The sequence below is a fragment of the Pangasianodon hypophthalmus genome, chromosome 13 (genome assembly GCF_027358585.1).
Source record: "Pangasianodon hypophthalmus isolate fPanHyp1 chromosome 13, fPanHyp1.pri, whole genome shotgun sequence".
NCBI lineage: Eukaryota > Metazoa > Chordata > Actinopteri > Siluriformes > Pangasiidae > Pangasianodon > Pangasianodon hypophthalmus.
Window position 1 is genome coordinate 3,525,263 of NC_069722.1, and position 23,001 is coordinate 3,548,263.

Below are 23,001 nucleotides of genomic sequence, written 5' to 3' on the forward strand. Positions count from 1 at the left end.
GCATAAAATATGGTTTACAAATTTACCTACAGTACATTTTGTAAAAACTTTTAACCTGAGGAAAATAGCTCCAATATTGACTAAGTTAAAAGTGTTTCCTACTGCAAGGTAGAATTGGATCCAAACGTCTTGAAGTTTTTTCCCCATTAAACATTGTTTTCTTTAGTTTATCTTAATTACTGTAAAAATGCATTCCTTAACAGTGAGACAGATAAACCCTGTTTAAGTGTGTGAGAAACCCTCATACTACCTTGCAGTCTAAATCTCTTGTTCACTTATACACCATACATTTCATTCAACATGTAAAATGTTCGCCTGGAAAAAAAGCTTCAAAATATACCATAACTATCACAATTTTGTTGATTGCTAACATTAGCTAGCTTAATACATATGTTCTGAGCCTGAATGAGCATAATTAGCTTATCAAGCAGTGTAGCCTATTAAATGACATCTCAAAAGAGATTTTATACAACACTAAGCAAGTCTCTATTTTAAATGGAAAAATGTCTGTACTGTAGTAAAAAAATTTGAATCTTTGAAAAGTTGACCATTTAATTTGCACTGGGATTTGAATAAATATCACAGCAATGTCATGTGACTGATGTATATTAGTATTTCATTACTTATGAAATAAAACTTGATCACGGACACGCTTGAACTTCTGGGCCTGACTGTGCAAATCGTAAAAATAGTTGTGCTGTTGAATAATGATTGTTTCTATATAGATTTTTCCCATAGGAAATTTAAAGAGGAGAAGAAGAATGTGCACTTCTTCCAGCTTGCTGTTTCATGTTTGCTGTCAGTTAAATAGCAGGGATTTGTTATACAGTAAATCCTCAGGATTTAGGAGTCTCTCTATCCTCCTGCCTCGTGCAAGAGACATTCAACACACTGTATTTAGCACACACACACGTCTCACAGTCTCAAACTTCCTTTAATAAAAACAATAAAACATCAAAAATGCATTTTGGCCACACAAATAGATACATTGCATGATTACATATGAGCATTTTTAAAGCAAGTGCAATCAGTAATAAATAATAAATTCCAAACACAATCACACACACACACACTGTACATTGCACATGTGAACCATAATGACTGTTACACGGTATCAGGTGTTTAAACGTGTTATATATGAAACACTGTTGATTTGGTGATTTTTGGTAATCTGGACCATGCATGTTGTATATGTACAGATTCGCTGGTACATGCTAGAGGTTATGTAGTTATTTTTTTCTTGATGGAATGTCAGCCATATTAGAAAACAAATTTAGGTAACACTTTACATTAAGGTTCCATTAATGGACATTATGGACATTCAACACATTATTTAACACAAATAGACTACACACTTCAGCATTAATACACCATTAATAACATTAACAACTCACTACCAATTGTATTAATTGATGTTTTTTAAATAATAAACCAAATACTCAACAGTTGAAGCCAGCTAACTACAGCTAGCTACATCTTTTCAAACTGCTGCTCATGCTGCATCACAGGGCAGCGTAACATATTCAAAGGAAAGTGCTATCTACCCTCTTCCACATACACGGCTAGTGTCACTGTGATTGACAGGGGAAAGAGAAATGGTGAACACTTTTCTGTTGTGCCACTTGGGAGCCTGAAGAAGATGTAATTAAATTTTGCTAATTTATTTATACTTATTTTGAGTCATGAGCTAAATAAACAGTCAAAGCGGGTGTATTTCATTAATATTTAAAGAAACAGTAATTAATTCATGTGTTAACTTACTTTGTTATCATTACTTTTGGTGTATTAATGTTAATTAATGCAGCAAATAATGATGGTTAAGGGACCTTTAATGTAAAGTATTATCAGAATTTGTTCTAACAAATCATAGTTGTTGCTGTGTTCAGACAGTGTTATTCTTGCAGTATTGTATTACTGTATTACTCATAATGCACTGTGTATGTACTGTAATACACTGTGTATGTGTGTGTGAGACAGTGTGTAACACGTGACAGGGATATTTACAACAAAACCAGTAACAGTGGTTACTGTAAGACACTTTCAACCTGCCCAATGCTTCTGCTTACAGTAACAGTTCAGAGTGTATCATGTCTTAAATATTATAGCACTTTTCAGAACAAATACACTGATGAATCGTGCTTCGGGGGGACAAGGCCCTTGATAAAATGTATGCCTGATAAAATGTAACACACACTTTAGAACTGAACTGAGTTTAAAGAATAATAATAATAAGTGGATTATTGTTTATCCTCCTCTTGCACTGATGTGTTTTGGTGTTTGTGTTTGTCTCTCTGAGCTCTTTTAGAGACATCGAGTCTCTTTAACGTGAACTCCAGCAAGAGACGTTTGAGGCTGATGATTCACTCTGTGAGACAAGGACACAACCAATAGTACATGTTAAAAACTTATAACGTTAAAATTCGTTCAGTCAGTAACATTCCCTAAAGAATAGCACAGTCATTAGTATTCTCAGTAAAAGAAAAGTAGAGTCACTGGTATTCCCAGTAAAAATAGTACAGTCATTGGTATTCCCTAAAAGATACACCATATGGCCAAAAGTATGTGCACCCCTGACCATCACACCCATAGGTGGTTCTTCCTCAAACTGTTGCCACAAAGTTGGAAGCGCACAATTGTGTAGAATGTCTTTGTATGCTGTAGCTTTACAGTTTCCCTTCACTGGAACTAAGAGGCTCAAACCTATTCTAGCATGACAATCCCCCTGTGCACAAAGCGAGCTCTACGAAGACATGGTGTGTTAAGTATGGAGTGAAGGAACTCGAGTGTCCTGCACAGAGCCCTGACCTCAACCCCACTGAACACCTTTGGGATGAACTGGAACACCGACTGAACCCCAGACCTCCTCACCAACATCAGCGCCTGATCTCACTAATGCTCTTGTAGCTGAATGAACACAAATCCCCACAGCCACGCTCCAACATCTAGTTGAAAGCTTTCCCAGAAAAGTGGAGCTTATTATAACAGCAAAGGGGGAATAAATCTGGAATGAGATGTTCAACAAGAACATTATGGGTAGGATGGCATGGTGTCCACAAACTTTTGGCCATACAGTGTAATACAGTCATTGGTATTCCAACAACAACAACAAAAAAAATACACTTACAGTATTTCCTTAAAAAATACTACGGTCACTGGTATTCCCTAAATAATTAGTGCATGTACTTGTATTCTTTGTTAAAAATTGTGCTCCCTTCTCTTTCCAGAATAGTGACCTCACTAGTATTCCCTAAAAAAATTTGCACACTCAGTAATGTTTTTTGTAGACATGAATATTCTCTATGAAGGATTTGATATAAATATCCAAATTTCAAAATATATTCTCTACTTTCTGATTAGTGAGGGAAGAGAAATGCTTAATATAATCCTATTTGCTCACATTTTATGCATTTCAGAAATAATCCTGTCACGGCAGTTTTTAAAGCTTCAGTCAGAGCGGATATGAGGACAGACAGCTCTGCATGCCAGCAGATAATTCTGAGTTGTCTGACAGCGACATGAGCCAAAATGAACCTATTTTTCTCCTCAACTGGCTGAGTACATGACTTTTTCTACACACTGGCAAGAAAAAATATGAAAGTGCTTTTTCAACCAATGGGTCACATTCCAAATGACCTAATACTGTCATAAACAGTTTATCGAAAATAACTATGTTGAAACTAAGTGCTGTTTCCTAGCTAGCTAAGCATTTAGCAGTCACAACAAAGCTTTTGCAGTGGCCATGGCACCTGGCTGCTGCCTGAGGTTCTGTCCCAATCCGTATATTAGTGTTGAGGTTTAGGATGTAGATTTTTACGCAGGAAATGTAAAACTGGCATAAAAACTAGGACCTGAATACACACTATATATTGCTGAACTTACTCAACCACACACTCGAACCCTGGACCAGTGATAGATCCCTCAGTGATCTGCGGTAACGCTGCACAGAAAGATACAAAAAAAACAAAGTCAAATTATCTGCTCCATTATCCTAAAAATATTTTATTTGAGAATGCAAACAAGATATAGTTAGATGGACAAAACCATATACTCTCCATATTTGGGCATATTGATCTTATTAAAATGACTTTTAAAATCACAGGTTAATATTAATACACTTGTTCTAATACAGTATGTTATCGTTTCTATAGTAACCACTGATAACAGGAACTTGTTTTCCGGACCTTACACAACATGTATAAATGGATAACATTTATGATGTGTCATTCTTTAATTAACAAAAAATATAATAGATGGCTAATTGCTGTGGTGTAAGAGGAATAAACCACTGCTGTTATGGGAAAATGTTGTGTGTGTGTGTGTATGTGTGTGTGTGTGTGTGTGTGTATGTCACTCACTGTGATCATCTGCACAAAGTGAGCACACCCTCTCCATGAGCTCTCTGGCCTCAGCTACAAGCTGGTGGGTGGAGTCTGAGATTTCCGGACTGTCTGTTGCCAGGGGCGACCTGGTGCAAGGGGTGGGGCTTGAGATTAGCACAAGGCGGAGTTTACAGGTTTTAACGTTTGTCAACTTTAACTAATTTTCTAGTCACTCACTTGTTCTCCATCGCAAATAAACTGCCACTGGTGAGGACTTTGTGAACATTCTGTAAAAAAATTTATAAAAATGTTTATAAAGATGTATTAAGATGTATTAAAGAAGCAGTTTTTAATGATTACAGAACTGAAATTAAAATCTTGACAAACGATTCCCTCTGCTCAGCCAATCCCCTATTTCCTCTGTTCAGCTAAATATACCTCACAAGTTGCCGTTTAAGGAAAAGGGGCAGAGGTGATTAGATATCTGGCTAATTTTCCAGCCTGATAAAACTGTAAACAGAATCTTCAAATAAAGAAACCAGCAAGATCCATGGCACTACTGAGAACCTTCCTTTAAGCTATCCTTGAAATACATGATTACTGGTCTAGAAAAAGTCTTAAATATTACAAACTGCACCTTCTTTTCTGCATGGCATTAGAAATGCATAACTTCTTCCACATTATTAATGGTTTGGTGTTAAACATTATTGAAGGTGTGTAATTATTTTTTGTTTACATGAGCAAAGCCCAGCAGCTTTTTATTCGAGATTTCCAGATGTTTCCTGGTGAGTTCCGACTTTCTTAGCTGACTGTCGATAATGGAAAGCCTCTTGTTCAGTTCCATCATGTCTTCCTGAAATAAAAAGTCCCATTAATAACCTGCTTCAGACTTTATATTTAGAAATTATATTCAGTAACACTAGGAAGTGTAAATGGTAATGGAATAAAGCATGAAGTGCAAAAAAGGTGGATGGATGGATGGATGGATGGATATATGGATAAACCGATGAATGGATGGACTGATGGACAGATGTATGGACTGATGGATGGATGTCTGGACAGATGTATGGACTGATGGATGGATGGACAAATGAATGGACAGATAAATGGTTGGATGGACAGATGTATGGATGGATAGACGAATGAATAGACAGATGGACATCAGACTACCCCATTGTTAATTAATTTACTATAACACCTAACCCAGTTGTGTTTTATTACTTATTAAATGTATTTTTCTCCACAATAAAATGAAAAATATAGTCATTTTTTTCCTTTCATCACTTGGAAAAGTTTTTTTTTCCCCTTCATGGTGTGTAATGATTAGAATTTCTCCTAATCTCAAACACAACCGTTGAGTTTACATGAGCACCAGTTTTCTTCTGGCTTATTTGGAGTCTGTTTTAGTAGTTGGATATTTCATCTCACCTTTGGGAGTTTTACTTACGTTCGCCACCTGCAAACTCGTGTGTTTCTTTTCAGTGAGTTGCTCCTTCAGATCTTTGATTTCAGCCTCCAGAAGCCGGATGACCTCCTCGTAGTCCTGTTCAGCACTGTTAGTCTGCATCTGAACAGCCTCAGCCTCCTGAAGCCTGCTCTTCAACATCCCATTCTCCTCCACTGTGGTGCTGGATTTCTGAAACACACATACACACACACACACACACACACACACACACACAGTAATGGTATACTGCACCTGGATGGAATCTTAGCAGAAATCAGAAGAACCAGAATCATACACCAGGAAGAAATCAAGAACCTTGTGTTTACCTCTGTGGTTTTCTGAAGTTCATCCTTTAGAATTTTTTTACTGTCCTCTGTGTCCTCCACTAAACCCTGAAAAGCAAAATTATTCTTATAAAACATCTCCAGACACCCTCTGCACATAATTTCCACTATTTCACATACATGATATTATGAAACTTGGAGGTGTGAATTGGTGTGTAAAGATGTCACTATTGTGAGGACATGATGTAAATGATGTAATGATCTTTATCCTCTGTTTAGAGATGGTCTGCTCCACCTTTAGATGGATGGATGAATGGATAAACAAATAGATGAATAAATAGATGGTAGGGAGGATAGATCTATGAACTATGGAATAGACAGAGATGGACAGATAAATGAATAGATGGATAGATGGAAAATTGAATGGGCAATAGATAGCTAGATGGATAAATGACAAATGGATGGATCAATGAATGGATAGATCAATGGACTGGACAGGTAGATGGATGAATGGATGGATGAATGGATGGAAGAATAAATAAATAAGTAGATAGGTGAATGGAGAGATGGGTGGGCAAATAGACAGATGAAAAATGGGTGGATAGATGGATGAAGAAATGGCTGATAGACAGACAGACAGGCAGACAGACAGAGAGACAGACAGAGAGAGAGACAGACAGACAGACAAACACAGATGTGACTGTAATGTTTAATGACTCTAATGACAAAGCTGTGTAAATGGTAATAGATTTAAGTATATTCTGCAAATAAAGGAATGGATGAACAGATGGTTGGACAGACAGATGGATAGCCTGATGGATGGATAGTTGGATAGATAATGGATGGATGGGTGGATGAATAGATGCATGGACTGATGGATAGATGGATGGATGGACAGACAGACTGAAGGACGGATGGATAAATGGATGGGTGGACTGATGCATGATAGATGGACTGATGGATGGATGGATTGATGGATGAATGGACTGATGGATGGATGGATAAAAGATAGATGCTTGGACTGATGGATGGATATATAGACTGATGGATGGATGGGCACATGGATGGATGGATGGATGGACAGACAGACAGACAGACAGGTGGCTAGATGGATGGATGGACAGATAGATAGGTAGACTGATGGATGGATGGATAGACGGATGGATAGACGGATGGATGGACTGATGGATGGATAGATGGACAGATAGATGCTTGGACTGATAGATGGATGGATGGGTGGACAGAGGGCTAGATGGATGGACTGATGGATGGATGGCTGGATAGATGGATGGATGGATGGATGGGTGGATGAATAGATGCATGGACTGATGGATGGATGGATGGATGGATGGACAGACAGTCTGAAGGATGGATTGATGAATGGATGGGTGGACTGATGGATGATAGATGGACTGATGGATGGATGGATGACAGATAGATGCTTGGACTGATGGATGGATATATAGACAGATGGATGGACTGATGAATGGATGGTTGGACAGACAGACAGACAGATGGCTAGATGGATGGATGGACAGATAGATAAATAGACAGATAGACTGACGCATGGATGGATAGATGGATGGATGGACTGATGGATGGATGGATGGACTGATGGATGGAGAGATGGACAGATAGATGCTTAGACATACAGATGGATGGATGGATAGGTGGACAGAGGGAAGGATGGACGGACTGATGGATGGATGGATGGATGAATCAGTGGTTGAATGGATATATTTCACCTCTAGCTGTTTCATCTGTGTTTGCAGTTGCTTCACCTCAGACTGAAACTGCTCCATCTCCTCACTGCTGTAGCTGCACTCTGATTCACCCGTCTGGAAGAGAGAAAAACAAGCCATTAATCCACAGGAATGTATTAATTATAGCATAAATGACTAAACTGTAAAATGAAGTGTAAATTCTGTGAATACAAAATCCATCAGCGTTATGGTCTTACAGGTGAGTGGAAGGCTGACGTGTCCATCAAACTCGCCGCCTCGTGATAGGAGAACATGAAGGGTCCCTGTGCAAGCCCCGCCTCCTCCAGCTTATCGTGGTACACATTACGTGTGGCCTCCACAAACTCTGATTAAAGGAGAAAAGCTAGTTGTAGGCACAGAAATATCATCAACATTTACATCAACATTTACAACATTTATGGGAGAATGTTCACCTCCGTAAGACACTGTCCCTTGAGGATCTGTGGACAAACTCTCTCTGATTTTCCTCCTCTTCTCCTCTGTGACATCCAGTCCGAGATAAGACAGAGCCTGAGGACAGATCCATAAACATCGACCTGTTAGTATCATTATCCACATTATTATGGTCAGATTCAGCTCTGCAGGCTCACCAGGTCGAGTTTCTCTGATCGCAGTCGTATGTGGGGGTCCAGCGAGACTTTCGGTTTGGACGCGGCACCATTGCTCTGTGTGTGCAAGGCTGCTGAGAAATCAAAACACACCACACAGTCAGAACATCAGCTGTACACAACACCAGACTCCACAAAACATTCAGGATGAACAGAGTTTAAACAAGTGGCCTGAAATAATAAATAAATCAATAATTGTTTTCTTGATCTTTAGGACAATGACATATACCATGCAGGGCTTTCGAAACACATGACAGAGAAAAGAGAGAAAGGAGAGAAAGAGAATAATAATAAAACATAAAAAATGAGGAAATGAGAGAAAATAGAGGATAGAATTAAAAGGGAAAAATTAAGAATAAAAAAATTACATAAAGTAGAGAGAATGGAGAGAGAAAAGAGGGATGAGAGAGATGAGGTGGAAGAGAAAATAACACGGACAAACATAAGAGGGAGGAGAATAAAGGAAAAAAAAACAAGAAATGAGCAAAAAAAAGGGATTAGAGAGAGAAGAAGAGAGAAGAAAGACAGATTTGAACAGAGAAAAGAGAGGAAGGAGGAAAAGAGAGAATAAATTTAAGTTAAAGAGAAAGAGAAAGAATGAAAAAAACAGGAAGGAGAAAGAAAGAAACAATAAAATTTGACAAAAAATAATAGGGGGAAAGGAGAGAACCTGAGTGAAAAGAGACAAAAAGAAAGGAAAGAAGCAAGAAGTCTGAGGATGAGAGCAGAGTTGCTGAAAATGCTCAAAAGTGACGGAATACGCTGTGTCTGAAACTGCGCCCTATGCACTACGTAGTGCACTATTCTCAGAGTCGGCCATTTTGTAGTGGTGACAGAAAACAAACATGGCGGGCGGTTCTGAACACAGAGATATACACAGTTCTCTGTGGTTGTCATTGGTTGTAAAAAAAAAAACAAGAAGTGATTGTGTTTACCTTTTCTCTCTCTCTCTCACACACTCACACACACACACACACAGCTTTCTGCTGTACTGTAGCATTCCAGCACCCTGAGCACTGCAAACATAATTAAATGCTTCAGCTTTAGCCACACACACTTTAAACTCCAAGGTGAGACGTGTGTGTGTGTGTGTGTGTGTTTCTGAAGGACAGCTACTGAGCCATGGAGAACAGGATTACAATCACGGAGAATTACTATTTACTTACAAGCAACAGAAACTTCACACCGAGAACAGGACGTGAAGAAAACCTGACAGTGTGTTAAGGATTGTCAGAGCAGGTTTATTTAAATCCTTCAGTCCTCGACAGCTGATTTATATTTGTCATGTAGTTGGTTTTTAATCCATATAAGTCATATGACAATTTCTACCATTAAGATTTTTCATCATACATCAAAATGATTTTTGTTAGAGGAAAAGTGGGTGAAAATTTTAAGTTTTTATGTGTTTAATATTTAAGGAATAAACCACATTCTGGGTCAGACTATTAAAGGAAAATAACAAACGACAGGTTGGTGTGATGAAGTGGAGTCACTGTTGCCGCCCTGAAGTTGATTAGTTTCCAATAACTGCACACCCCGAAGTGCTGAAGTTTTATTCCTTTTATACCACACCACCATGCCAAATAACATTTTTGAAGTTTACAGGTATGATTAATGCAGCCTCTCTTTTTTCTCTTTCTCATAAAGTTAATGTGAGAAAAAAAATGCCACTTGTCACAAAGCGTAAAAAATCTTGAAAAAAGAAAAACTTAAAGTAGCCTCTGACATTGGAGACTCCTTCATAAATGACAAATACACATCTCCTTAAAGAAAACGTCACCATATCAACAATTATGCACTAATTTTAATGCACTTATGTGGAGCATCTGCCCTACAAGTCCCTGCGAATGAGCTGTTACTATAGAATCGTGGTTGAAAGAGGGATTTGCCTTGTAGCCTGAAAATTAAGCAACACCTTCCGTCCAATCAGAATCAGCCACAGATATTGAAGAGTGCCAACACTTCTGCAGCTGTCTGTATACAATCAGCACTTAATTTAATGTATGTGTATTACAAACAAAGGGCACTCTGAATTATTATTATTATTATGATGGTGATATAGTACCTGAGGCGTGAATGTCTGCGGGACTGATGTCAGGAGAAGAGGATGGTGCTGTGTCTTCTGATCGAACCTGTGAAAAAAACAAACATACAACCAGACATTAAAATTATCCAAAAAAAAAAAAAAAGTCACATAGTTGTTGTAATTGCTCCAGAGAAAAGAAAAGAGCTGTTCTTTTAACCTGTGCTCACCTCAGCAGAGGTGACGTGCACTTTTAACCTGCCGTATCCGTTCGCTCTGGCTCTCTGAACTCCGCTGTGTAACGACGTGCTGCAGGGAAAATGACCTTTCCCTGGAATGAAGGCGATTTCCACCATCGGCTCATGGCTTCAGGGAAACACAGCAGAGAACTCGCTTACATACAGATCACTCATAAACATCTAGTACGGTGTGTTCTACGGTGCACTAGAAGCTGTAGAGACAACACCACATAACACACAACACAGTGTGAGTCGTAATGTCAGTATTCACCTGAGTTTCACTCGGTTGATGGTGCTTTTGGCCTCCTCGTGTGTGACTCCGATCAGCGACTCCTTGTTAATGGCGATGAGCTGATCTCCTGCTCTGAGTCGTCCATCCTGCACGCAAAAACGCAAAGTTCTACTCCATTAATCATCACACACTCAGCTAAAGTCTGACAAAAGACACTAAAATGCTAAACACCTCAGACCTCTACCTCTATGTTACACATAATGTTGCAGTCTTCATATTTTATTTCCAAACACACTTATTTGAATGTTATGTTTGTAAAGCAAGCATGTGTTACCCGATGGCAGTCTCCTCCCGACATCACTTCCTGTATGAACACGGCTGGGCCGTCTGGTCTGTTAGAGCCTCCGCTGACTGAGAGACCCAGAGTGCTGGAGCGAACCACTGAGATCAGCTGGATCACACCTTCACCTGGGTGACTGCACACACACACACACACACACACACACACACACACATACAAAAAAGCATGTACACATGTCAAGCACAAACAAAATGATGAATGCATACACAATTTCTGACAAATACGAAACTCTGTGTGTGTGTGTGTGTGTGTCTGTGTGTGTGTGTGTGAGGTATACCTGAGCGAGCGCAGTAGCTGTCCTGTGTTATTGAACGCATTCTGAGTCCCAGCTGGACTGAGCAGCAGAGGACTCTGGGATCTGGACGAGGACCCTGATGATGTGCTGTCCAAATATTTGCCTGCTTTAACACAAGAAACCAAAAGGTCTAAACTTGATATGATATCAAACACTATAGTGTTTATACTTTTTTGTATGAACTTTTGTATAAAATTGTGCTGAATAAAAATGGCTATAGTGTAAAACGTAGCACAGACTGGAGCATGTAGAGAGAAACATGAGGCGTACTGTGCTGAATGGGGGAGTTCCTCGTGGAGCCAGTACTGCCGTTAGAGCCGTATTTCTCCATCAGCTCAGCAAATTCTTTCCTTAAAAAGCAATAAAGAGAAAATACCATTAAAACTTATTTAGAGCTGTAAGTTTAGTGTATAGAAGTGTGGAAAGTTTTAGTGAACTAACCCAAGGAAATATTTTAACTCCATCTGGATTCCACAAGGCCAAACAGATCAGTCAGTGCGACTGGAATTGTATTATCCTGAAGACTTTACTGATTATGGAATTCTGAACTGAAACGCAAAACATCTTCAAGATAATAACACGAGTCCAGTCATCTTATTGTGCCAAACATATAGAAATGACCTGGATGATTGCAAGCCTTCATACCCTGTGGGAGATCTTTAATCCTCTAAACACAGGTTAAAGACAGAGCACGGATTAAAGACTCGGGACTCATCTCCTCAGCTTAGTTTCCCTGCAATCTGCTCTCTTTCTCTTCTCACACAAATTCCACAACGGAGAAAGCTCATCCCATTGTGCTGACCGTTGTGGTTACCTATGCTGCTTATACGAAAGGAACAAGTATAATTATTATTATTACTACATAAATAGACGACTTTCCTAAAGCTAGCTAGCTTGAATTAGCTTGCTTATTAATAGACCAGTAACACAAGGCTGCCATTGGAGTATGTTAGCTAAATACCAATCGCTAGCTTTCTAATAGCTTCTTAAAGCAAGGTAGTAAATATAACTATTAGGATAGTGTTACACCAAGGGCTAGAAACTGTAGTTTCTTAATGTAAATAGCTAAATAGTTAGCTAGTTTGGCAGTTATCCACCAGCTATCAAGCTATAAACTTGGTATAAAACCCTCAAATCCAGTATAATACCTCATAGTAACATAAAGAACCCTCAGAATAATGGATACAGGATTTAAGTCAAGGGAACTGGACGTGGTTTAAAATCTTGAAGATGTTTCACCACACACTTATCGAAATGGGTTTTCAGTTCATCCCTCTGGGAAAAACCTAAAAGGTTTCACGTTAAGAACCTTTAACTAACCAAAGAACCCTTGAGGAACCCTTTTTAGAGATTCTACATGGCATGGAAACCTAAATCCTTTATATACCCTCATAAAATAAGGGTTCCTCAGGGGTTCTTTCTAAAGAGGTTCTGTTTATAGCATTTTCTGACAGATTTTCTCTTTTGTAAGGTTCTACATAGAAATTTTAAATCTTCCCTCAGTTAGATGGACAGACTCTTTAGAGTGCTAGATGGAACCATGTTTCTAGGTATGTAAGGATGATGTTCTGGATTGTTAATCATCTCCTGATTGGCTCACTTCTGCCCTCTAGCCACGCCCACTGACAACTGCTTTCACCCTCTGTAGCTGCATCTAGCTTGGTGTAATCATTACGTCTGTATAAGTTGCACTTTGTTTGGTTGAGACATCATGCTTCTGCTCATACGTATTTTTTTTTTCCACCAAATGCATGTTTATTAGTGACAATAAGTATGAGATTTCTCTGTTTTCCCCATTATTACCTACTGACAATACATAATTCACACAATTATTCTTTGCAAATCAGGGCTCTTAAACAATAAGAACCAGCTAAGAAAAAGTGTACTAGTGTACTAGTACTAGTGTTTCATAACTGATCAAATAAAAACAGCTCTTGGTTACATACTCAGACTTTTGGATTCATCTGTGTGCGTGTCTTACCGAGCTTCCTCATCTCGTGCTATCAGAAGACGCATGTGGTTTGTGGATGAAGCAGCTCTGAGAATATCCACCGCTCTGGAGGCAGAGGAAAAACAGTGGAAAGAAAGAAAAATCACATTCTATTAAATAAAGCAAATGCAAGGATTCACAATTCATGGGTGAATAGATCGACAGATGGATGGTGGATGGATAAGTAGTTAGATAGATGGATAGATATTGTAGATTTGACTTTTGCACACAATGCAAATGCCTTTGAGTTACATGTTATTTGTTTGAATTGATAGATGTTATATAAATAAAGGTATCATTTATGTTATCCTTACAAATAATTATTATGTGACTCATAATAACTCAGTAACTGAGTTGAAGTTAATCATTGCTTTAAAACGTTAAAGCTTGGTCTAAAATGAGACGCACCTCTCACTCGTTACACCAATCAAACTTTCTCCATTCACCTCCAAGATCTGGTCTCCAGGCTGTAGGTGTCCTAAATTTAAAAAAAATTACAAGACTGAGTATGTTTACATGCACTTTATGGTATAATAACAGCACAAAACTATGGTTTTAAATGAGTCAGACTGATCACATATGATTCTAAATACATAACTTAGCACCGTCATAGTCACAACCCAGCAATAAACCGACCAAATAATGCGATGTAAAATTCAATCCTCCTGCCAAACACACGGTCACTTTACTGGTAAGTGTTTATTTGTTTGCTATGGGGGGAAACTATTGCTTTGATACATTTTTGACCAATTAGAAATATTAGAGTGTGTTAGTATGTGTTATATCAGTGTTTCCCAAATCCTTTTGGCCTACCATACCCGCACAACACCACACTGATCATTAAAAGTGTGTTAACTGACTAGTAAGCTAAATCTAGTGTATTAAAACAGGACAGACTTTACAAAATGTACAGGACCTGGACTATGTTCTATTCTAGAAACATCTCTCCAGATGTAGGTCAGGTTCACCTCACTGTGCTCTTTTTATATCTCCTAAGTGAAGTCATGTCACAACCGTTCAACATCAGTTTGCTTATTTTTAGAGATGTAAAGGAAAAGGGAACGATCCAAGGATTCCCAATGGCTGGCCATTAAGGACATGCCTGGTAAATATTACAGCGTCATTTGAATCTATTGTATTTGATAGTTTGTTCCTGGATGTGTCAGGTGTGTAATCCTGCCTGCCTCCTCTGAAACAGCAAAGCAAACAAACTACAGATCAGATGAACAAGCACAAGACCCTTAAGCAACCTACCCATGGTCAATAGTCTGTATTTAGAGTCGACAATTTAAGTCCAAAAGTTATCTCACTATTTACTCAGGGAAAGTTTCTCATGTTCAGAGTAGAGTTACGCACCCAAGCTTATTTTCCGGTTTACTTTCCAGGCTCCTCGCTTTCTTGAGTACAGCTCTCTTTAATTTAATTCAAAACTTATCCATAAAAAAATCAGACTTTGAGATAAGTAATGTCTCTGATTAAGACATTGTCATCTCTGATGTCCTTCATGCAGAATAAAACATCCATAGACTTTAAAGGGCCCACACTTTTAATTAATTAATAGTCATATTTATGTATATAATATCGGCCTCAAATGGCATTGCAGACTTTTTTGAGTGTATTTTCAGCCTAAAAGCATTTTTCAGCATGGCATATTATGATTACATTAACTATCAGACAGTGGCACCTGGATTAACACTGCTCCTCACTTGAGCTGATATCACACAAGAGCAACGGGGTTAAACGCAGAACCGCACATAACTGTGTCTGGTTTACTCAAACATGCGTCTGGTTTACTCAAACTCCAACCTGTGTGCGTAACTCTCGTGTAACTTCTGAAGAGAGCTTAAGTATGTAGTTACCTCTGAGGTCTGAATTCTTAATTTCGGTGCTTAGTTTAACAAAAGGTCTCCAAACTGCAACCAAATTCCAGCAATTAGCTACCACTGTTCACTTTCCTAGCGACTTTTCTTTGTGAAGCAGTGTGTGTGTGTGCTCTTCAAAACCACATACTCAAGTACAAATGAATAACAGCAGTAATAACATACCATCAATAGACGCAAGGCCACCTGGTAAGATCCTCTTCACATAAACTCCAAACTCCTCTCCTGTTACTTCCTTCACACCACCAATGACTTTGATACCTAAAGAAGGATTGCAGGGTGAATATTGAAACAGTGGATATAACTGTGTGATTTTAATCAGTGCCATGTGTTGTGTTGTTCAGTAAGCAACATGCACAGTAAGTTCCCACTAACTAACACAGCTAAAGACATCTCCAGTATAATCACCTGTTACATACAGTTGACTTAAACTGTGTCTGTAATGCACCAGTTTCAGGATCTTCCATTTTGCAGTGGCGTCCGAAAACATACTGTAGAATATCCACATGGTCTCTCACGTGGTAGCCATTTTGAATTGTTCAGACCGTAGCACTTCTGCTATTTAGACGGTAGGAGATTCTAGTACATCATCCGGGCTGGGACAGTACTGGGGCAGGTGGGTTTACTGGTCACTCCAGTGGCCCCACCACCTCAAGGTAGCACTTTCAACACAAAGCTCTTTTACATATTGACTTTAATGGCAAATGAATACAGGAACTGATTATGTTTACAGAATCTAGGTGTAAGCTGTGTCTCAAATCACACGCATTAACCTAATACTAATACTAACTGGTTACCTAAAACTGTTTACTATGTATTACTGAGTAGAACAGACTCTGGCTAAATTAATCAACAGTGTTTACTGTGTAATTTACTTTTTTAACCAACGCCATCAGTTGCCATGTCGGTTCTGTCATATCTGCCCTCCATTTTGTTCTGCAGTGCATGATGGGACAATTAACTGCAAAAAGTGAAAAATAGGCTAGAGTGAACACACTAGACAGTTAAGTATGTGATTTGAGACATAGCTATAGTTTTAGGTAAAAACTTAGTAGTGTGCAGAAACTAAATGCACATCATCATCATCATCATCATCATCTTCAGCAGCAGCAGCAGCATCATCCCAAGGTCAAACTTTAAAAGTGAGGATAAATTTCAGAAATACTCCAATATTTTTTAAAAAATATCTCATTCTTCTGGCTTGTATTCCTAACACCGGGGTGTTATTCAGGCCTGACGGATTTCCCTTTTTAACATAATTAAAATGCAGATACACACCGTAAAAGCTAAAAGGCTTCTCTCTGACAGTGTGTTTGATGTCGTATAATGCATTCTGCCGTCTAAGTGCATCAGTGAGTATGATTGCAGTGGGTTTTATACACAGTGATGTTGATGGACTGAGTGTGCGCTGTAAGCAGAACAGGGTTAAGGAGCTTAGCGCTGCCTCACAGAGCTCGGTGTAAATACAACAAAGAGAATGCAAGCCTGCAGGCTTAAAAGTGTGTGTGTGCGTGTGTGTGTGTGTGTGCTGAGAGAGTCAAAACAACTACAGTGTGTGATATTTTAGAGCCCCACATGCATCGTAAGTTGGATGAAATAAAAACAGGTTTTGGTATAGATACAATATATGGCCAAAGGTTAGTGGACACCTGACCATTATGCCCATATGTGCTTACTGAACATTGCATTCCAGATTTATTTTTTAATAACCTCCACTCTTCTGGAGCACCAGTACTTTGTCACAAATTCTCTGTTCTCTGGGAACTCCAATTCCCAGAATCCCTCGATTCCCACCAGTCATCCCTGCTCAAGTCATCCTCCTCAGAAGTTTGCGTGTATGAGTTAAGACATCATGATTACAATGTGGTGTGTTTTCAAGTGGTTTTGGTTGGAAAAAAATGAATGCCGTTAGAAAAAAATGGACTGTGTGAGAAAATTTCTTTTGTTTTTCTTTTTTTCCTTCATCAACTGTACAAACTATAACTGTACTGAACATTTAACATGCAAAATTACCACCTAAATCTTACCACCTGCTATAGTCATAACTTTTTGTTATGAGTTTGTCATGAGTTTTTTTGTTACTGAAACGCCCTCAACTCACGGCTCATAGAAAAAGTTCCCAAGTTGTAACTGTGGTGGTGTTCAAGTGCACACACCTCGTAATTACGAGATTTCTGACCGGACTTGAAGGCAATATCAAGCTTCTAATTACACACACTTGTTTCCCATGCACCTTAATCACTCTGTGTATATATTCCACTCATTCCACTCAGTTTGCCACACTGGTTTTGTTGGTCACCATTTCCTCAGTTTCTACCAGCTCCAGTCAGTTTTTCCTCATGTATCAATTTAAAATATTCATAAAAAACAGATGGAGAGAAACCACACTGATGTCTGTTTTTCCAAATATTCTTACCTAATCCATTCTCACAGTCTGAAAACTGCATCAAATGCACTGCTCGATCTACTCCATATGGCCCCATCAGCGTCCTGCACACACAGAGAGAGAGAGAGATGGGGTGGAGAAAAGTTTACTCTTGTTATATTGCAGAGAATTCTTTATACGTATAAAGTAAAAAAAAAAAAACCTTTCAAACAGTGTCCTGTATCCTTCCCTGCTGGCCCTAAGTCAACTGCCACCAGGAACCATCTCCATCCCTGCCAGATCCCCACAGAAACCAGGAGTAAAATGTGAATGTGTGTGTGTGTGTGTGTGTGTGTGTGTGATGCCCTTTGACTGGCATCCCTTCCAGGATGTGTTCCCTGGATTGGCTCCAGATCCATTGCAACTCTGACCAGGATAAAGCGCTCACTGAAGATGAATTTTTACTACAGTTTGTCACAAATACATTCACTCAAGTCCACAATCCAAAGGGTGACTGATAACCAGGCAAAGAAGACAATGCGAATCATTACATAATAGACAAATCACTGATCCAAGAACAGTTTGTGGGGGACACCTAGAACAAAAACCCACACAATGTGCTGCCCAGTGAGTCAGGCACATATAGTACACTGATTAAAACAAAATATCGTGATAATATTGTGAGCTGTGTGACAATATTATACCCCAACATTCCTCTTCCATTTGGCACGAGTACAAGTGTGCTCCTATTGTGTACTGTAAGTCACTGACCAACATCTTTGAACTGTAACTTATTCTCTAGAGGGATTTCATTAGAGAGTTCCTCTGTGGCTGTGTTTGTATTTCTCGCTTTGAATTAGACCCATTAGGCGTAAATTCTATTTACTATAAATGCACTGCTGGTGTTTTTAATGATGAAATAATTTTTATATAAATATATATTTAAAATAATGATTAACTACAACTAAGTTGAATATTACAGGACAAATATACAAATATAGAAATAAAAGCTGAGATAGCATGTGGGGTGTTAATTTTTCTCTTTAAATGAGCATCTAATTAGAATGTATTATAGCTCTATTTAAGACCAATACCAGCGTTATGAACTTTCAGCTGTGCACAATTTGCGCAGTCACATACACACAAACACTGATCTGCCAGGAGTTACAATAACTGTAGGATATATGTACAATCCAACTGCTTTTTATGGCGTTAGAGAAACTACCACATATGATAAGCAAACAAAAATTGAATTCCGTTCATCCTGATTCTATTAATGGCACTTTGACTAAATATAGGTTTGAAGTCATTTTGCGCATTTTTGTCGTCACCAGTGGATGAGGGCTGAGGTGACTGTTAGTTTTTGGGAAAGCCACAGAAACATGGTCACTTCTGAATAACAAAAGCTATATTTACACAGTTTAGAAAATTAAATTTGATATATTACACGTCTGTAAAGCAATTTACACAGCTTTAACCCCAGTGCTCACTGCAAAGCTGCACTCAAATGTATGTCTCTTTTAATAAATTATAACCTCAAACAAGAGTAATCTTTCTTTACCTGCTTATGATGACAGCTCCTTTAAACATGACGGAAAACGTGGGCATCTCGAATGAATTAGTGTGTGTCCTGTGTGCAGGGTAAAGCTCCTCTCCAACATGCTCCAGCCCCTCTAATCCCACATACACACACACACACACACACATCATCCTTACCATCACCATGTTTTAACCCAGATGAATATTTTATGCAATATGGCAAGAAAATCTTAGTATTTTATGAATGAGAACAATCTCCACTTTGAACATACTACAATAGAGTATGAAGGTTGATCATTAACCTTCTGGTTGACCTTCTGACATGAAAGCTACGGTGACTCAAATAACCACTCTTTACAGCCGTGGTGAGCAGAAAAGCACCTCAGAGGGCACAACGTTTCGAGCCTTGAGGCGGATGGATCCCATCCCATACATTTTTCTTACATTTTACATTTTGTTTCTAAGAGCATTTAGCATTTATACACAACAATATGCACTAATGTGAAATATTAACATCATTAAGTCAATAATATAGAGTCATATCAGAATCCTTCTCGTTTATAATTCGGCATCATAAACACACAGGATGCTCAGTGTAATTTGGAGATTCACTGAATATGACACTATGAGATCTTTTCTTTCTGCTGGCTTTCAGGATTTGCACAAAAGCCGGAAACCCCTAATCCTCCCCACTTTGAGTAAAACCTATTTAATCTCCATTTGCTTGTTTCAACTGTGCGTTATCCAGGATTTCTCCTCTAACAATCGAATATTCACTATATGTATTTATTTACATGCAGTAGCTTCATAGTGCACAGAGATCCGCTGTATATTTAGACAGAGTTTTTCTGTGATGGACAGAGAGCCAGCCATGTGTCCACTATTCAACATGCATAATGTTACCGAGCGACAGAAGGTGTTCATACAGATTACCATCGTTAGACCAACACACAGCAAACACCAAGCATCTCCACTGACCCAGATAGAGACAGCATGACATATTCACTTAAACACTCATGCAGCAACAACAACAAGCAAAAATCCTTCTTTCCCATCATCCTTTCAGTTTATTGGGTGTTTGCAGAAAATCCTGGCTCAGCTCGAGTGGCTCAATTTTCCAATCTCTTAATTACATTTACTCTGGGGTTAAAATAAGAGATGGAGAGAATGTGACATCACTAGCATCACATTTTTCCTTCCGATATGCAAAAAGCAGTTATTTAACATACTGTACATATTAGTACTGTTTGACTTTTACTCTTACACTCTTACACTTAGCACTGTTTGTCTTTACTCTTCTACATCTGTATACTGTAATGATTTATAATCACGCTATCCGATGTCACGCAGAAGAGGACGGTTCCATTTCGAGTCAAGGTTTCTTCTTCATGTCCTCTCAGGGAGTTTTACCTTGTCACTGTCGCTTGTGGGTTTCTCATTAGTGATCTAAATCTACATCCAGATTTCTGTAAAGCTGCTTTGTGATTATTGTTAAAAGTGCTACAGAAATAACTTCGGATTGGTTATTCTTGTTTTTATGGGAAAACTGGACATGAAACCCACGTCATATAGGAGCTTCGGAGCTTTAACCTCTACATGATCGTGTTCATATAAACATAACCAACGTCACTCATTCACACACACACACACACACACACACACACACACACGATTTTTCTTCCTCTCGCCATGGCATCTATTCACTGCATCAGAACTTTAATCACTGAATCTGCGCAGCGGGTGGTTATGAGATTATAGGATTAAAATCCAGTCTGCTTTGAGGAGAGTGTTTTGTTCTCTCTCTTTCTCTCTTTCATCATTCAACCTGTTATCTTATTCAGAACAAAAGCATGATGGATGTGTGATGGATACATCCAGAGAGACGATATCTGTAATTGGATCACAGCTTACACTACCGGCTAAGGTCTGATTTGTGCTTTGTCAGAAATGATAAAAACCAAAGGAAACAAACATCTGAAAGCTTGGATGGCTTTTCAGAAGGAGTTTTTCTGCTACTTGCAGTATGTCCATTAAACAAGGAGTAAACAGGAAGTAGTTCTAAGTTAAAGTTCCCATCATAGCCATATGTCAACAACTGCCAATCTTGGCTCATGCCTCCATATCTTTGCTTTCCAAACTGCTCTTTTGACCTTCCATATGCTCCAGAATGGAGGATAAACCAGATTTGAATATAGTGCTGTGATATGGAGAGGCTGCTGAGTTCTGCCCTCTACAGGCACGTAGAGGAAGTGCACACTGATCCATCTGTTTCAAAACGAGCTCGCTTCCAGAAGGCCTTGAGAGACATGCTGGTAATTTTCACTGTCATCAACTTTTTCCATCCCCTTTGGATTCATGCTGTAATAATAATAATAATAATAATAATAATAATAATAATAATAATAGTACTTTTCAAAAATGGAAAAAGTGAACAGTACAGCAAAATCCTTGAAAAGAAAATAATCTTGTGTATTATCTTAATATTAATTAAGCTATGTAACATAATTATGTGATTACATTAATAGACTAGCTAAGTAATTGGTTTACGTTCGTGATTTTGGCATCTACCATCCAGGCTGAGATGAATTTTAGCTCTTATCTCTGTGTGAAATGGGTTTAAGGCATATACAGCTATACCAAAAATAATCTCATCTTTTTTCATTCATTCATCTTCGGTAAGCGCTTTATCCTGGTCATTGTGGATCTGGAGTCTATCCTGGGAACACTGGGTGTGAGTCAGGAATACACTGTGGATGGGACGCCAAGTCTAATGTGGTCCACCGTGCACACACACATTCACACACTCATTCACATCTAGTGGTACTTTATCCTGTTCACCTGCTGGTATGTTTTTGGGAGCTGGGAGGAAACTGGAGAACCCATGCAGACGTGTGAACATGTGAAACTCTGCACAGACAGCAGCCCAAACTGGAGACCATGGAGCTGTGAGGTAGCTAGTACTACCCACTGAACCACCTGCTCATCTCTCACTGCATTTCAGTATCGCTACTTCCTGCCAACTCTGTTTTCCTAATCATCTTCTCTCAGTTCCTGGTTTTGACCTCTGGTTGTGTGTCTGAATTTTGGATTATAGATTTACCTCTGACCACCACCACCTTTCAGAATCCGCAGGGTTTGGCTCCATGCTGTCTTACACGTTTTCCATGACTTCTGGGCTGAAACATAAGTGTGCTTCTTGCTCTAACACACTTCCTTTAACTGATCAGCTCATTACCCAAACCTCTAATAAGATTAAAACAAGTGTGTTAGTGTGTATAAGAGTGTATTAATGTGTGTATACAGGTAGAAGCGTGAGACAATGTTCATCCAGGTCTCAGCCTTGTTACTTTAAGCACTCTGACCTGCTCAACACACTCTAAATTTAGTGTGTCGCCAGGCAGATTCACAAACAGACAGACACACATACACACACACACACACACACACACACACATATCCAAGTGCTACTCGTATTCTACAGTCAAATATCTATTATAGGTCTACAATAATAATAAGAATAATAATAAAGAGAAGAATTAATTAATTAATTAATAGTGTATTGTATATTTGGAAACAAAATACCCCATGTTGAATTAGCGCCCACAAAATCATAAAACACAGCAACAAAGATAATGCTTCTATTAAATGAGATCAAT

The 23,001-nt window shown here is 38.7% G+C and overlaps 1 protein-coding gene across 6 annotated transcripts in view; it reads right to left on the reverse strand.

The window, feature by feature from the left end:
• Position 1: 1 nt before the first annotated feature.
• si:dkeyp-72e1.9 (syntaxin-binding protein 4) overlaps positions 2–23,001 on the reverse strand; it is a 24,743-nt gene continuing 1,743 nt past the window's right edge. Inside the window, exons 2-23 of one of the 6 annotated variants that reach the window (XM_034310118.2) lie at positions 19,368–19,479; positions 17,858–17,931; positions 15,607–15,702; positions 13,970–14,039; positions 13,553–13,627; positions 11,842–11,921; positions 11,554–11,674; positions 11,250–11,391; positions 10,955–11,061; positions 10,675–10,810; positions 10,487–10,553; positions 8,404–8,495; positions 8,227–8,323; positions 8,011–8,138; positions 7,796–7,888; positions 6,093–6,158; positions 5,767–5,955; positions 5,056–5,172; positions 4,557–4,606; positions 4,356–4,465; positions 3,880–3,937; positions 2–2,365 (exon numbers count right to left, since the gene is read on the reverse strand). In XM_034310118.2, coding sequence (XP_034166009.2) covers positions 2,302–2,365; positions 3,880–3,937; positions 4,356–4,465; positions 4,557–4,606; positions 5,056–5,172; positions 5,767–5,955; positions 6,093–6,158; positions 7,796–7,888; positions 8,011–8,138; positions 8,227–8,323; positions 8,404–8,495; positions 10,487–10,553; positions 10,675–10,810; positions 10,955–11,061; positions 11,250–11,391; positions 11,554–11,674; positions 11,842–11,921; positions 13,553–13,627; positions 13,970–14,039; positions 15,607–15,702; positions 17,858–17,931; positions 19,368–19,479 — 2,144 coding nt within the window. In that variant the 3' untranslated portion in view covers positions 2–2,301. Of the gene's footprint in view, positions 2,366–3,879; positions 3,938–4,355; positions 4,466–4,556; positions 4,607–5,055; positions 5,173–5,766; positions 5,956–6,092; positions 6,159–7,795; positions 7,889–8,010; positions 8,139–8,226; positions 8,324–8,403; positions 8,496–10,486; positions 10,554–10,674; positions 10,811–10,954; positions 11,062–11,249; positions 11,392–11,553; positions 11,678–11,841; positions 11,922–13,552; positions 13,628–13,969; positions 14,040–15,606; positions 15,703–17,857; positions 17,932–19,367; positions 19,480–23,001 lie in introns of all 6 variants that reach the window. The other 5 variants (XM_034310117.2, XM_034310119.2, XM_034310116.2 and 2 more) reach the window with 5 other exon arrangements.